Source organism: Anser anser (genome assembly GCF_964211835.1).
Source record: "Anser anser genome assembly, chromosome: 27".
NCBI lineage: Eukaryota > Metazoa > Chordata > Aves > Anseriformes > Anatidae > Anser > Anser anser.
In genome coordinates, this window is record NC_139748.1 from 4502096 (window position 1) to 4516904 (window position 14809).

Below are 14809 nucleotides of genomic sequence, written 5' to 3' on the forward strand. Positions count from 1 at the left end.
AGGATGGAAGCAGAAGAGCATCGCAGGGCCTGCGATGTGAGCTGGAGGGGGCTCAGGGGCTTTCCCTGCTCCACCCCAAATCTCAGCCTCCATGGGATGGGTGTGGGGCTCGGCAGCAAGCCTGGCACGGGCCCAGCCGGCCCTGCAGTCTGGAAGCCATCCCCTGTCTCGCTGCTGGGCTGGTGCTGAGTTTTCCTTCCCCCCCCCCATCTCCCTTCATTTCCTTTCTGGCTCTCGCCGAGCTCCTCCCGAGCGCTCGGGCTGCTCCTGCGCCTCCGTCCCCACCTGGAGCCCGAGCCCCGAGCTGGTGACGTGCTTCGGCCGGGGGTGGTTGTGGCAACGGTTGGGATGAGCTCAGAAGGAAGGGCTGGCTTTTTTCAGGTGGGGGAATAGGCAGCTGGGCTTCGAGAACCCCGCACAGCTCTTTGCAAGCGAATCTTTGCGTGCAATAAAGAGCGGGAGAGGGGGAAAGCTGTGATGTCCGTCCAGGAACCGCGTCCAAGGGGAGGGGGCGAGGTTGGTCCCTGGCTCTGAAGGGTTACGCTGGATGTGTTTGGCCTGTTGTTTTTCCACCAGCAGCTTTTTAAAGCTGTGGGGAGCCCTTGCAGAGGGTTGAAATGCTGCTGGGATGCCCGGTGCCTAGGTGGGAGCAGCCGTGTGCCGTAAGCCAAGGGGCAGGAGAACCTGGGCAGAAGGAGAGGGGCTTGCTGGGGTGGAGCAGTGCAGGGAAAAAAAACCTTGGGAAGAGGTAAATGAGGTGCAGGAGGCAGAATGCAACTCGTGGGGAAGGCCACGGTGTGTCTGTGCCTCAGTTTCCCTGCAGCCTGGATGACGATGCAGAGGCTGACACGGGGGCGATGCCACGGCGCTCGCTGCAGTGCAGGAGGCAGCTCGTGTTGGTTTCGGGTGCAAATCCTCAGGGCTTGAGCCCTGCAGAGCAAAAACCCAAGCCGCTGGTCATGTACAGCCCCATATGCCACGTTTAGTTGAGATGAACTGGGCTCCCCCTCCCTGGAGAGGGGCAGAGCAGCAGGAATTTGCCCCCCTGGGTCTCTGCCAGAGCCAAATGGCCCCGCTCCAGAGGCAGAGCTGGCCAGGGATCCCTGGTGGGCTCGGGAGCAGCAGCCCAGCTGGATTTTCCATGCCTGACGCTGAATTTACAGCGCTGGATGCTGGAGACATCGCGGGCTGGTTTGTGGCTCGAGCACAGTGACCCTGAGACAGCGGCTGAGCCCGGTCCCTGCAGCTGGAGCTTGGCACAGCGCGCCCCCGAAATGGAGAAGGTGGGAAAGGGGCAGCGGCTGCAGGAGGGGTGGTTCGAGGCGTGGAGGTGTCGGGATCCAAGGGGCTGGGACCAGCAGCACCCCGTTTGTCCCAGTGTTTAGAAACCCCCTTGGACACCCAGTCCCCTCGTGCAATTCGTGCAAGTCCAACCCTCCAAAGTGACCACCATGGGCACACGGGGTGCCCCTCTTCCAACAAACCCAACCCCAAAATGTTTTGCAGCCTGCTTTTCCCAAGGATGCTCTGTTTAGGACCCCCCTGGTTCCTGCCCTCAGATTCCTGGGCTTTGGACCACAGGGACCTTGGAAATTTGGAATTCTTTGTCCCGATCCCCTCTGGGGTCCTGCTTTGGGTTCGTGCATCTCTCAGGCCACTGCGGAGTTCTGCCTCTTCCCCCGTGCTCTGAGCTGGTTTAATCAGCTCACAGTTTTCATTTCGTGCCTTTCTCTCTCTCCTTTTTTGAGGGGGCAGTGAAATTTATACAATATTTAAGCAGCATAGTAGAGTCCTGGAAGATATTATTAATGTAAAAGGGACAGGCTGGAAATGCACTTGAACCTGGTTACAATTAGAGGGTGATTTTTCTAAAGGTCAATGAATTCAGATAATATCCACAGGGGGGAAAAGAAATTTAATACCTTTTTAGTGAATTAATTAATTATAATATTATATCGGCTTGGGGTTCTTTTCCAGAGTGATTAAGGGAACGATCTGTCTTCGGAGAGGCTGGGGGAAGTCAGCGAGCGAACCAAAGACTGACAGAGGGGAAGGGAGAGGGGGAGAGCCGGGGAGAGTTTAATGGGAGAATAATGGAGCCTTTTCTTCCCTTTCAAAACTTACTGTATTTCCAGGCCACATGATCCCTGCCTGCTGGGTCCAGACCCCTTCCTTGCAGTCTCTCCGAAGGCCGTCGGAGGGATTATTTTGTAGTTTTGTCTTTCCAGAGTGGGTTTGGATGCTTCAGCTGCATGAAAGTCTCGGAAGACGTACGTGGCACAGGGGCAGACAGACCCGATGTGGCACCTCTGTCCCTCGTGCCACCACTTCCCTGCGCCTCAAAGGGGGCTCTCGGTGGGTCTGTGCTGGGGACACGCGGTCTCCAGGAGCCCCCCGGAGCTGTGGCCGCAGCGCGGGGCTGCTCCTGGCAGGGCTGGTTTATCCGCAGCCCGAGCCGAGGCTGGAATTTACACTCAGCTAATCCAGCCAGCCCCAGAAATTAATTACAGTCTTGTACATTAAAAATTAACATAACCTTTCTGGATATATGTTCTTAGAGCACAGGAGCGGGCCAGAGTCCCTCAGCCGCCTGTAATTGGAGCTGCTTTCCTTCTCATTCTTTTCTTGCCCCCTGTTTTTTAAAGACGTGGACATTTCGATTCATTAATCACGGAGCCCGGTGGCTGGTAAAGTTTAAGAGGTTTGTAATTGCATTGTGTCCTGGCTGCGGGAAGGGGCAGGGGGGAAGAGGTGTGTGCCTGCCCTCGGAGGGGCATCCCTGGGCACGTGTAGGTGCCAAAATCCTGGCAGGATTTTGGAGTTACCCCCTGGAGATGGGCTGGAAGTGGTGCTGCTGCAGAATTGCTTGGCCATCTCCTGCGTCCTCTGCAGACACAGTTCCAGCAGGAGGGGGAAAGAAAGACAAAAACAAACTTGGGAGGCTCGAACGGGTTTCTGTGCCGTGGTCTGCAGGCATCCAGCCCCAGCAGATGCAGTCTGGGGTACGAGTGAAGCTGGGGGGTGATGGGCTGGGGGCTGAGCCCCTGCACAGGCTGAGCACCGGCAGGATGCGCCCCCACTGCTCCTCTCGCAGCTCTGCTGACGCGTGGTGGTGCGTGGCGTGGTGGCGGTGGGGTTGTTTTCGGATGGTTTGTACCTATTTTTAATGTGCTTCCAAGCACAGTGAGTGATACGGGCTAGCAGGGCATCCCTGCAGGGGATTTGCTCTCGTGCAGCAGCAGCAGCTTGTCCCTGTGCTTCTGCCCATCCTGTGCACGGGGCTCTGCTTTCCTCCCCACCTCCCTTGACCAACATCCCCCTTACCGGGCGACACCTCCCAGCAAAACCCAACCCAAACCCAAGCATCATTCAGCCCTCAGCCAGTTCCATCCCCTCCAAAAGCGCAAAGCACCTGCCAGGCCCCTGGGCATGTTTTCTCTCCTCCTTCCCCATCTCCATTCCCTAAACCCCCCTCACCCTCTCCCAAACCGTCCCTTTTCCTTCCTCCCCCCGCCCAGCACCACCACCACCTCCCTCAGCCAGCCCGCCACTGCCGGGAGAGCCGGCTCGCTCCCATTGTGCTATCTTTGGGTCCTAAATTAAAATTTATGACATCTTGAAATGAGCAGTGAGGGTAATTTTGCTTCTGAGCGAAGATGCTAATGAGTCCCCTTAATGGCGTGAATAAGGAGTTGACGGGTCGTGTGTCACTTTGCGCAGCCCGTGCTGGTGGTGTAATGGCCGCAGTAAGTGTCTGTAATTATACCCTGTCTCGCTGTATTTTGGCAGCCGTTGTGGGAGAGCAGGCGGCTCGGTGGCGTGCGAGGCTGGGGGCAGGGAGAAGGGAAAAATCCCAGCCCCTCCCGCTCTCCCCGGGCTCGTCCCCTGCCTGGGGGCTTCGATGGGCGCAGCTCCGGGCGGGTGCGGGTGCTCTGCTCCTGTCCTGCGTCGTCTTCTCCCCTGTGAAACAAGGTCACGATCCCGCGTGTCCCTGTCCTCATCTCCAGCGCTGCGGCGAGGTGCTGGGATGGTGACAACCTGCTGGACCCGAGCGTGGGACGGCCCTGCTCAAAGCCATGGGGTGACGCAGGGTCTGTCCTCACCAACCCCAAAACGCAGGGGTCTGGCTCTGCCCAGGGCATGCCCTCCACCGAGACCCCCGGGTGCTCAGTGCCGGTGCTGCCCTGGTTTTTTACTTCCTTCCTGGCTGAGGTCTGATTTCATCCCTGGGGTCACTCGGGGCGATTGGCCTGACCCTGCTTTAATCCCTCGGGCGCATTCAGTTCTTCCACAGGCTGCCGAAAGCCTCCCGTGGAGACACAATTCTCATAGGGACAAGAAATTTGGCTCCTGTTGCTCTTATGGGGTATAAAACCACCCGTGTTCCCCTGGGCAGAAGCAGAGCGAGGAAGGGCTCCATCTCCTAGGGATGGTCTGTGCCTCCAGCCCGGTCCCGTGGCCTGGCAGAGATGGTGCCTCTGTCTCTCACTCTCAAAACTCCTTGAGACAATGAAACCTTCCAGTCCATGGCCGGGTTTATCATTTCATGGTGATATCCATCTGGGAAGGGGTTGGGTGGTGGCTGGGGGGGGCGTTGGGTGCGCTGCTCCCGTGGGTTGGGCTCTTTGGGACTGGCTAGTGCCTGCTGCAACACTGTGGTCTGCAATGAAGCCAAGCGTTTCCCAGTGCATAAAATCAATGGGCAGGACCCCAAACACAAAGCAGTCGGCTTCCCGAGCCAGCCAGGTTTTAATTTGCTGGCTGCACAGCTGGAAACGTTGGCACCGGGGAAGTGCGCACCTTTGGAAACGTTTGGGAGCCCCGTGGGGTGTGTGTGCATGCTCGGAGGGTGGACTCGCACGGGGGAAAGTGCCCCCAGCAAGGAGGGCAAGGTTTTGCTGGCCTAGAGGAGAACAGGACGGGGAGCAGCTCACGGGAGGCCAGCTGCCAGGTTCGGGAGCTGTTTCCCCTCCCAGCTGCCGCGCTGACACATCGGAGCTTGCGCACCACAAGCGCGCCTTTGAAACGGGGCGAGCTGAGAAATCGCGAGCAGCTGGCTCTGTTCCTCGCGTTTCTGGGCTCGTGAGCCTTCGAGCTGCTTGCACGGGGATGATTTACAGGCTGCAGACTTTCCCTGGTTTGTTTCTCTAGGTGGGTTTTTGTTTGTGTGCCTCCTGGAGCCCCGAGAGCCCTGGACATATTTCTTCCTCTCCTCCCCCTGCCTCATCCCACACCTCCCCTGGCGTGAGGAATCCCAGGGTGATCCCAGCCCTCGGATGGGGGCACCAGGGGCAGCAGATGGGACCCCTCACTGCGGGGGGGCACGGCGGCTGCTGCTGTGGGTGGTGGGGATGGGAATTATTCGCCCCCCATCTTCCCATCCCTCCTTCACGTCTCTGTTCTGCTTTGCCATCACCAGGCACCTCCTTTGGATGCCCAGGGCTTTTGGGGACCCCTCGCTGTCCAAGACTTTTGGGGACCCTTTGCTGTCCCCTCCTTGTGGCAGGGGGGCATTGGAGCTCAGAGAAGTGACCAAAGCTGCCCCGAGGTGTCCCACGGGGAGACGCAGGGTGCCCTAGGGGAGCACAGGTCTGCCAGGCTGGGAGGACGTGGGTTCAGCTCCAGCACCGACATGGCCATAAGCAAGTCACCGCCGTCTTCAGGCATAAGAGGGATGGTTACGAGAATTAAAGCACTTGGGAGCACAAAATTCTGCAGCTGCGGGGGCTGTGTGCTTGCTTTAAAGGAGCTGGGAGCTCCTGGGAGGCGAGGAGGCTGCGCGGGGGTGTCCCCAGCTGCCCGTGATGCCCAAAGCCAGGAGGGCAGCGGGGGCCCTGCACCACGCAGCCACGGCGAGGGGGCTTCGGCACCCCCCGGGGGAAGCCGAGCTCTGCCACGTCACCGCCCGCAGCATCCAGAAACGTGCCTGGTCCGGGGCTCCGAGCGGCGGCGGTGGATTAAAGGGCGATATCAATAAACCCCGGCGAGCTGTTAGCAGGCTGCGGCGAGGGCTGGCAAGCTGGCTGCTTCCCCACGCCGGGGAGATCATGACCATTGAAATATTGAAGTACTTGCATATAAACTGCGCTTTCAAGTATTTTTGACAAGGGTACTAATTAAATCTTAATTGACACTGCACTAATTAGCTTCTTAATTACATGGAACCACATAATTAGCAGCACACTCTGTGCTAATTGTTAATTAGGAAAACCAGGCTTCCCCCTATGCCCCCCCCCCCCCCCCAATCCCTCCCCTCCTGTTGTCGTTTTTAACTAAAGAGCCTCTGGTGGGAGGAAGAGGAGGAGGAGGAGGAAGGGGGGAGGCTGCGCCCCCAGCACCCGGGGTGCTGGGACTGGGACAGGGACACGTGGCTCCACGTGGAGCTTGGGCAGGGGAAGGGGCTGTGCCCACCCAGGGGTGAGAGATGCTGGGGGCACCCAGTGCTCGTTAGGGGTTGTTAATGATCAGGTACTGGTGATGTGGCATGGCCACACTGGGGACATCCCCAGGAGGTGCTGTGCAAGCCACGTGCCTGCACCTTGCTCCTGGCAGCGCAGCATGCGCGTCCTTCCCCAGAGAGGCAACTTTTCCCTTTTGGCAGGTCCGTCCACTTGCTCCCTTTATCCCCTTGGTTTTTCCCCTTTTCCTTCCTTGCTCCACCTCTCCCTGCCAGACAGCAGTGGTTGGCTGCCTGTTATCGCAGGGGCAGCAACGCTTTGCCTCAAGCACACCTTTCTCAGCCCAAATTCCCCCTGAGCTCAGCTGGCCGCTTGCTTTGAGGATGCTTCAAGCAGCACGCGTACCTGCTGCGCGTTCACGTCAGCTGCGGTGGCTTTGCTCCCCAGGAGGATTTCCATTTTTTGGCTGCTCTGTGCCCCTCCGGCATGCAGGGTCAGGGCTTGTGTGTGCCTTAGGGCCAGGTTGGTGTGGGGCTGCGCCAGGCTGGGCACCGCGTTTATGCTCCCTGCTTGGTTTGGGAGAGGATTTGCTCTGGATCTGGCTGTGCCACTGCCACGTGGGGCGATGCTCTGCGAAGCTTCACTGCTCCAGAGCCTGCTGCACCCTGCTGTGCTCGTGCCCCTGTCCAGCTGCTCCCCAAAAACCCTTTGGCCACCTGGGGATCACAGCCACGGGGTGAAGCCCTGTACCCCAGTTTGCCATGCCCAGAATCCGCTGCCTTTGATGCATCTCCCTGCCCTAAAAGCTGCACCAACAGCAGCCTCACCCACCAGCACCCATCCTCACGGCCGGAGCAAAGCCCAAACCCCCAGGCTGCAGTTTTGCAGGTCTCTCCCTCTCTCTCCTTTTTTTTTTTTTTATTTGTTATTTTTTTAATAGTGCAGTTTTCCAGGAATTTTTAAAACGGCTTAACACCTGCCGGGGAGTTCGTCTTTCACAAGAGCCCAGAGGAGCGTGGTGCAGCTGGGAGGGCGCAGCCCCCTGTTTATGGGGAGAGAGGCGGAGGGGAAAGGAAAATATCTGTATTTTCACCAGGGAAAAAGAGGAGGAAAAGGGAAAAAAAAATGAAGAGGTGAGAAAATTGCTCACATTTGACAAATCTTTCTAATTAGGGGCCAATTATGTCCTCAGATTCCTAATTGGGATTCCGGCAGGTTTTCAGGCTTGTAGGGTAATTACAGGCTCGTAATTCTATTAAGATGGAAATTTGGGAGAAATACCTTATCATAACATTTAGATTTTGCCATCTGTGTTGACGGGCGGGAAGGGGGGTGCTTGCACTCCGCGCTTGGGAGCCCGATCCTCTGCTGCTGCCTGCCAGCGCTGCCAGGGGCTGAGCCTGGCTCTGGGGGACAAAACCAAGCGGGGCAGAGGGGGCTCAGCATCGCCTCGGCGCCTTGGGGGCTTGCTGGGGTCTGCAGGGCGCTGGGGGTGTGGATTTAAGCGCAGATCCCTGGGGTTGTGCTGGGATGGACGGGCTGAACGCGCTGAGACCCATCCCTGTCCCATCCAGCGCCACCACCCTCGTCTCTGAGCATCACCCGGGCGTTTCTAAACAGAAATAACCACGATGATCCTCCTTCCTGATCTGGAGAAGAAGAGAGCTCAATTCATCTCCAGGTGACCCCAATTTTCATTTGCACTGATGTTCACTTGGGTGGTGGGACCGCAGCTTGTAACCCACCCCCGGGGCAGGGCTGGTGCCTCCTGGAGCATCACAGACTTGGGGGCTGGCAGCCAAAACCAGGAGGGAGAAAACAAAACCTGGGCTGGAGGGAGAGCACTGTACCCAAATAGTCAGTTTAACCCCAGTTGAAGTGTTTCACGCTGATTATGTTGGCCATCAAACAAGCAGCCCCTTCCCCTTTCAAAGCAGGGAGAAAAAAAATGCTTTATTTAAAATAAAAAATAATGACCACTGACATATTTTGTTTCAACAACTGCAATTTTTCCCTTTTTTTTCCTGTTAAATTATGCGCAGAAGCTGTGCAACCTGGCTCAGGCCCACCAATGGCTAGGGTTGCTGTGACTGCACCCTATCTCCGTGGGGAATTTGGGGGGCCGGGGGGGTCCAGCTGCAGGGGCACAGGGCGCTGGGTGCTGACCCTGGGTCTGAGCAAGGTGCCCGGGACTGATGCCCATGGCACGGACAACTGCCTGGAGCCCCCGGGGACCCCGTGTACAGTTCCAAATCCCAAATATTCCAGAAAACCAAGTTTCTCAGTGGGAAATTCCCCCTCTCTCCCAGAGCGGTGGCTGGGCTGGCGCTGAAGCTGCATTTTCTGGCTGGTGCTGTTGCAAACCAGGGGTCTCCTGCTCCGCAGGGGGAAATGCCGAAGGTGGGAGCTTCAGGGTGGAAGCAGGAGCCTTTTGCTCCATCAGCGGGAGCAGCAGCCCCCGTGGAGAGGACAAAGACCTGCGTTGTTTCCTGCCCCGATTCGCAGAGGTGCCTCCCTCGCCGCGCTGCACGTGCCGCGGAGCCGTGCCTGGGTGGGTGACGGGGACGCGGGACAGAGGTAAAATGTTTCACCCAGCTGCTGGGACACCTCTGCTGCAGCACCGGGGACGTTTGGTGCCAGCCGGGGCTGCCAGGTCCCCACGAGGGCACAGCTGCAGTTTGGGGCTCCCCACGTTGCGGCGCTGAGATTTCTTTTCCTCTTGGCTCGTGAAGCCAGCTGTGGGTAATTATTTTAATCTGTGTTACTGGGCGGGAATGCAGCTTCTTCTGGATCTGCGAATTTATACTAACACTGGAAAAAAAAAAAGAGAGAAAAAGAGAGAAAGAGAAGAAGAAAACCCTCCTCTCCGTAAGAGTCTTGCTTGCTTTGATCTTTTGTCTAAGGCCTCTTATCAGGACGAGAGTAGGTTTACATGCTGGAAGATAGGGGAATAATACTCAGCAGAGATAAGCTGCAGCCCTGGCTCGCCTTTGTGTGGCAAATTTGATAGTACTGGGAAAATGTTTACTGGGAGACTCTGGGAGAGAATTAGTCCCCAGCGCAGCTGAGAAAAATAATTGCTTTGCATTGTAATTAAAGGGTTTGGGCTCTGCCCCCTGCCCCGGGCTGGGGTTGCAGGGAGGCGTTGCTTTGCAGGGAACCCCTTGGCATTCCTGGTGGAGCCCATGGGGGGGTGACAGACGTGTCAGGGTGCCACCACCGCTGTGGGGACACAGCCAAAAATCCTACAGAATGGCTCGAGGGAGCTGCAACCCCTCAGGGCATTGCTGGAGCTCAGTGGGACTGTCTGCAGCTCTGCGCCATGGGCACAGGGAGATGGAAGCACTGGGTAGCACTGGGGTAAGGATAAATGGGGAAAGGGAAATATTGGCATCTAGATGCAATCCCCGCGTTGCTTTTGGCGTTGTCACCAGCTCCAGGGTTGCAGCAGGAGCCGTGTGTCGGAGCAGGGCTTGGGGTTTCCCCTCGGCTGCATCCAGCCCCGCCGGAGCAACCCCGACAGCTCCCGAGCATCCGCAGCAAAATCCGGAGATGAGGGAGGAGGAAGGAAAATCCTGCTGAATTTCTGCTGTCCGCTCTGAAGTGAGTTTCCCAACTCTTACAGGTGCCAGGAGGAGTTTCCAGCCGGCTCCATCAGCATCTCCAGGCACCGCCTGGCAAGGACATCATCCCCCTGGGGATGGGGGCTCAAGGGGATGCCCAGGGGTCACCGAGGAACGGTCCCCCCACCCGCCACAGCATAATCGGTTCCCTATTAATCTGGCATTTTATTATTATTATTATTGTTATTATTATTAAACATCTCTCTTCTCCCAAATCATCTCATAGCTGTGGCGAGGTCCCTGGTAATAGCTCCATAAATTTCAGCCATAAAAAGTAATGGAGGGAGACAAATGAGATAATTAGGAATAAATCTTGGCGAGGTCTCTATTCATCAACATCCCCCAGAACCGGCCAATATTCCAAATCATTAGCAAAGCCCGTAATTAACAAAGAGCCAAGGCTTCCAACGTTAATAAAGCTCTCTCAACTCTATATTATCAGGTAGCGGCTGACGAATCAGCCCTGTTAATATTATGGCCTTTGTTAAGGATCTTCTTTCTTTCTCCCTCTTTTTTTTTTTTTTTAAAGCTAAAAACTGTGTCTTTTTTTATTATTATTCTGCTAAATTTTAATTAGATTTTGCATGTGCATCTGTAGAGGGCAAGTGAGGGGACAAAAGGACAGGTTTTTTTTTTGTTTTCTATTTGGGGATAGTAGCAAAAGAACTTGATAGATTATTTTTCCCCCCATCTTACTACTTTTATGTATTGGTCTGCATCTCTACACTCTTCTGCAGGGAGGAGTCCTCATGGTAACAGCCAACTTTTTTTTTGTTAAACCTGGCACCAGATGCCCAGAAACCCCCCAGACCATCTCCAGGTGGGATAATTGCACAGCAGCCACATCATGAGGACAAGTCCCTCTTTAACCCCCCTCTCTAAAAATGCTGATGGAGTTATGCCCCATCAGCGTTTTTATTTTATTAACCAGAGTGCTGCTGTGCTCATGCAAATAGGAACAGGAAAAGGGAGAGGTGTGGGAAGGGTGGGTGGCTTCGTGCCTCAGGCTTGGACAGGGAAGCGCGGCAGCGCAGGGGAGGATGCGGCCGCAGGAGATGCTGACCAGGGCTGGCAGCTGCCCCCTGCCCTCCAGCCCTCGCCCCCCTGTCACCAAGCTGGACAAGCTCCTTTTAAGAGCTGGTGAACCCCGAGGTTTCCCCAGGAAAGGTGAGAGCTGTTCTTAGGGAAGGGGTTTTGATGCTCTCACAATGCTGCTGTCTGCACAGGGCAGTGACATTCATCCGTGTTGCTTGGTTTGGTGGGAACAGGCAGAGGACTCTGGCCCATGCTGTCTGAAAGCCACGGAGGGAAAGAACAAAGTGAGAAAACCTGGTACATGTCCCGGCAAAACTCAAAAAGGACAAAAAGTCAAAACTCCCCAGAGCTGGAAAAAGCAGCAGCAAGGAGCTGAGCCAGCCCCCAGCCAGCCCCAGGGGCACAGGGCACCCCCATCTTAGGAGCCGAAGCACTGAAGCGTTGTGTGCTCTGAGAGCATTTCCTACCTCTCTGCAAGCGGTTTTATTAAGTGAGAATTTATCAGGGGCTTTTTTTTTTTTGTAGTTTGTGCAACCATATCGTGAAAGGGCATTTCGCTACATTTCTGCCGTGTGCCATTTTTATGGCACCAGACTGAGCCATCGTCAATAGCAGCCTCTATTGAACATGAAATAGTCGGGGCAATAAAAAACCTTTATTGAAAATAATTCAGTGTAAACATGAAACCAAGGGGACATAACACAGCCTGGAACAGAGCAAGCTTTACAGGATGCTACCATGTTATACACGCCCAGCAAACCCCAAACAGAGCAGCTCAAAGGGACCAAGGGGCACCCAGCAGGGACGGTCCCAGCCCGCACCACGCTCTGCTTTGTGCCCAGCAAGTCCTTGCTGAGGCCACAGCAATTTCTGGAGCAAGTCAGCCCCTATTAGGGCAGCTGTATTAGGCATAAGGAGTGTTCATGTCCTCCCTGTAAGGAAGGGGTATCGATACTCGTCCCAGGAGGGTGAGTTCAGAGGTGCTTACGGGCAGCACAGAGGAGCATTGACCCAAAAAAGGTCCCTGGGGGTCCGAGCCAGGATGTGCCCTGCCAGGCAGCCTGGGCTGCTGCCGGGCTGCTCAAAACTGTAAGTAGGAAAATAATCAAAGGGCTATTTATGTGCCGTGGCCACAACAGCTTCCCCTTTACAGCCAGGAAATACTGCCTGGGATGTAAATGTTCGCCTCCCTTATTTGCTTCCTTTCTCCTATGGAGGAGTGTTTGCTCTCAATTAAGAGGCTGTAGGAGAGCCAAAGGCTGGTCTGGCAGACGGGCTGCGGGACTGGGGCACTGAGAGGGGTTTCCTCCTGGCACAAGCCCAGGGTCATCCCTGCACAGCCTGGAGCAGGGCAGCACCCCATGCTAGGTGCTCCGCAGGGCCTGGATGCCAGCACTGACGTTTGCAATTTAAAGAGGCTGGGTGGGAAGGGGAGAAGGGTTTGCATTCCTACTTGATGCCTGAGCAAGGTGAAACGAGCTAGCCCTGCTGTCTACCACTCAGAGCTGTGCCCACAAGGCCAGCCTTGCTCTGCACTCCAGCCCATGGGGATAATGGTGGCTGAAGCATGCACAGAGCTGCTCTCACTGCAGGTTTGGAAAGCACCATGTAAATAAAAAAACCCTCTGAAGCAGCCCCCCTACAGGCAGCAGTGGCTGTGTGGAGGCTGAAGTTTTCCAGAACAGAGCCAAGGGGCACCACAGGAACCTGCCTTTGACCCCAGCCACCCTCCTCTGCTTTACAGGGGGAAGGGGAGGGCGTGCTTACCTTGGCAGCTCACTGCAGTCCATCCCCCTTACCCAAGCAAAGAGAGCCTTGCCTTGCCGAGACCCTTTTATACCCCAGCCCCTGGGCAGGTGGTTCCCCATCACTGCTGCGATTCGCTGCCGGGAGATTTCTTCTGCCATCTCCACCACCATGCTAACGCCCGGCACCTGGCTGGTCCCCGGCCCGGGGCTGAGCGAGACCCCTGAGAGCCAAGCAGCCCAGAAGCCCCCTGTTTGTGGGGCTGAGCACAGGGCAGATCAGAGCCAACAGGCCCTTCAACTGCCAATGCAGCCTCCGACAGCTCTTTTAATGTCTCTTATAAGGATTCCCCCCCCTCCACACACACACGCAAGGGAATTGTCTTTTGGGCTAGAGGCTGCTTCAGATCAAATGCTGCAAAGTCTTTGCTGACCTGATGGATGGCACCCAGGGGTGCAGGTGCTGAGCAACGAAAATGGGCCGCTCGTGTCCGGATTTCCCACACGAGGAGCCGACCAGAGGTCGGGCAACTGGGCCCAGTGCGAGGGTGGCGGGGAGGCTGGGAGCGGAGGCCGGCCCTTCACTAGAGGGCAGCAGCATGCCAACAAAACCAGCTCCGAATCCGTGCGGTTGGGGATTAAGCAGGTGGGAGAGCCCGAAGAACTTCACACCTTGGTCGAGCTGGCATCGAAAGGCACCGGCTCGAGTGGAAGAGGCCGGGTTTGGGCTGCCCGAAAAGCCCGGCTGTGATCGCAGAGCGTGGCCGACCCCGCGCTGGGCGCGAGGGGCTGAGCCCCGGCGCAACGTGTCCGGTCGCTCACAGCAGCTGGAAGCCATCTCCGAGCAGCCGATGCGCAGCGAGGGGCGAGCGGCGCGATGCTCGCACGGCCGGCGGAGGCTGAGCACGAATGAAAGGCGGTGCGGCGATAGCCGGGGTTGGATTTATTGCAAAGCAAAAAAAAAAAGAAAAAAAAGGCGGCTCGGAGGCGTGAGGTTACTCGGGTAATCGCCAGCACAGGCTGCTCACCCAGCAGCGTGTGCGTGTTAAAAGAGTTCCCTTCGTGCTGCCAGAGTCTTGAGTAAAATAACTACGATGAGCACCAGCGAGAGGCTTTTCTGCCTTTTGCAGTGGCACGAGGCGCACAGCCTCAAGCAGCAGCCGGACACCCAGCGGTGCTGAGCACGCACACTGCAACTCAGCTCCTTAAATACAAAATCTTTTGTGGTCCATACCTGGGAACAGGCATAGGCACTAAAAAGCTTGGGAATCAATGGGGCTTGGGTGGACATGGAGCTTGGAGCCAGCAGCCCCATCTCCCTCCAGCACCAACAGTGCTGGCAAATAATTAACAGCAAACAGCAGCACAGGGGACGGCTCCCGGATTGCTGAGGGGCTGCTGAGCCCTGGTAATTGCAAACGAGAGGGCAAAGGGGACGTCTCCAGCATGGGGAGGGGAGAGCAAACAAGGCCGGGGCATCCCAGTGCTCGGGAAAGCCACCCAGAGCCAGATGAAATCCAGAGGCTGCTGCTGGGACGAAGCCTCTAACAGCAAGATAACGCGGATAGCAGCACCAGGGAGGGCGCATAAAAATGAGTACGAGCAGATGAGTGCATAAAAATGTGTCTCTGTGTATATATGTGTGTGTTTGGCTATATATATGTGTGTGTGTCTATATATATGCAGAAAGGGATATATATATATATAAATATGTGTCTGTATGTATACATACACACCCCTGCCAGACTCTCTGGCATCTAGCAGGGTCTGTCTCACACACACACAAATGGACGGAGGAGGCAGGGGGCTCGGGTCACCCCCACGTACCACCACCACATCTGTGCACGCGGGGAAGGCGGTGGGTGTGAGCGGGAGCCCACACGAGGCCGAGCACGTAAAGAGGAGTGAATTTAATGTGTGGGAGGCGACCGGCTGCTCGCTCTGTCACGCACGTGTGCGCAGCGTGTGCCAACTTTCCCTGCTTTGGGAGGGACGAGCGCTTTGGACT

At 56.3% G+C, this 14809-nt stretch overlaps 1 protein-coding gene and 1 long non-coding RNA gene across 3 annotated transcripts; one reads left to right on the plus strand and one right to left on the minus strand.

Moving 5' to 3' along the window:
• Nucleotides 1–6294: 6294 nt before the first annotated feature.
• LOC310887151 lies at nucleotides 6295–8917 on the plus strand. Its single transcript, XR_014575670.1, has 3 exons — nucleotides 6295–6601; nucleotides 7339–8079; nucleotides 8784–8917. It is a non-coding gene; the product is annotated as an uncharacterized lncRNA (long non-coding RNA).
• Nucleotides 8101–14324, minus strand: LOC310887149 (uncharacterized protein). Of its 2 annotated transcripts, none has more exons than XM_083812736.1 (2): nucleotides 13236–14323; nucleotides 8101–9209 (listed from the first exon to the last, which is right to left on the minus strand). In XM_083812736.1, exons 1-2 carry the CDS (start codon nucleotides 13637–13639, stop codon nucleotides 8474–8476), a joined length of 1140 nt encoding a protein of 379 aa, XP_083668862.1. In that variant the 5' UTR covers nucleotides 13640–14323; the 3' UTR covers nucleotides 8101–8473. The 2 variants fall into 2 exon arrangements, 1 of the variants encoding a protein (XP_083668862.1); XR_014575669.1 differs by having other exon boundaries at nucleotides 9080–9209; nucleotides 12824–14324.
• Between the last annotated feature and the right edge of the window lie 485 nt (nucleotides 14325–14809).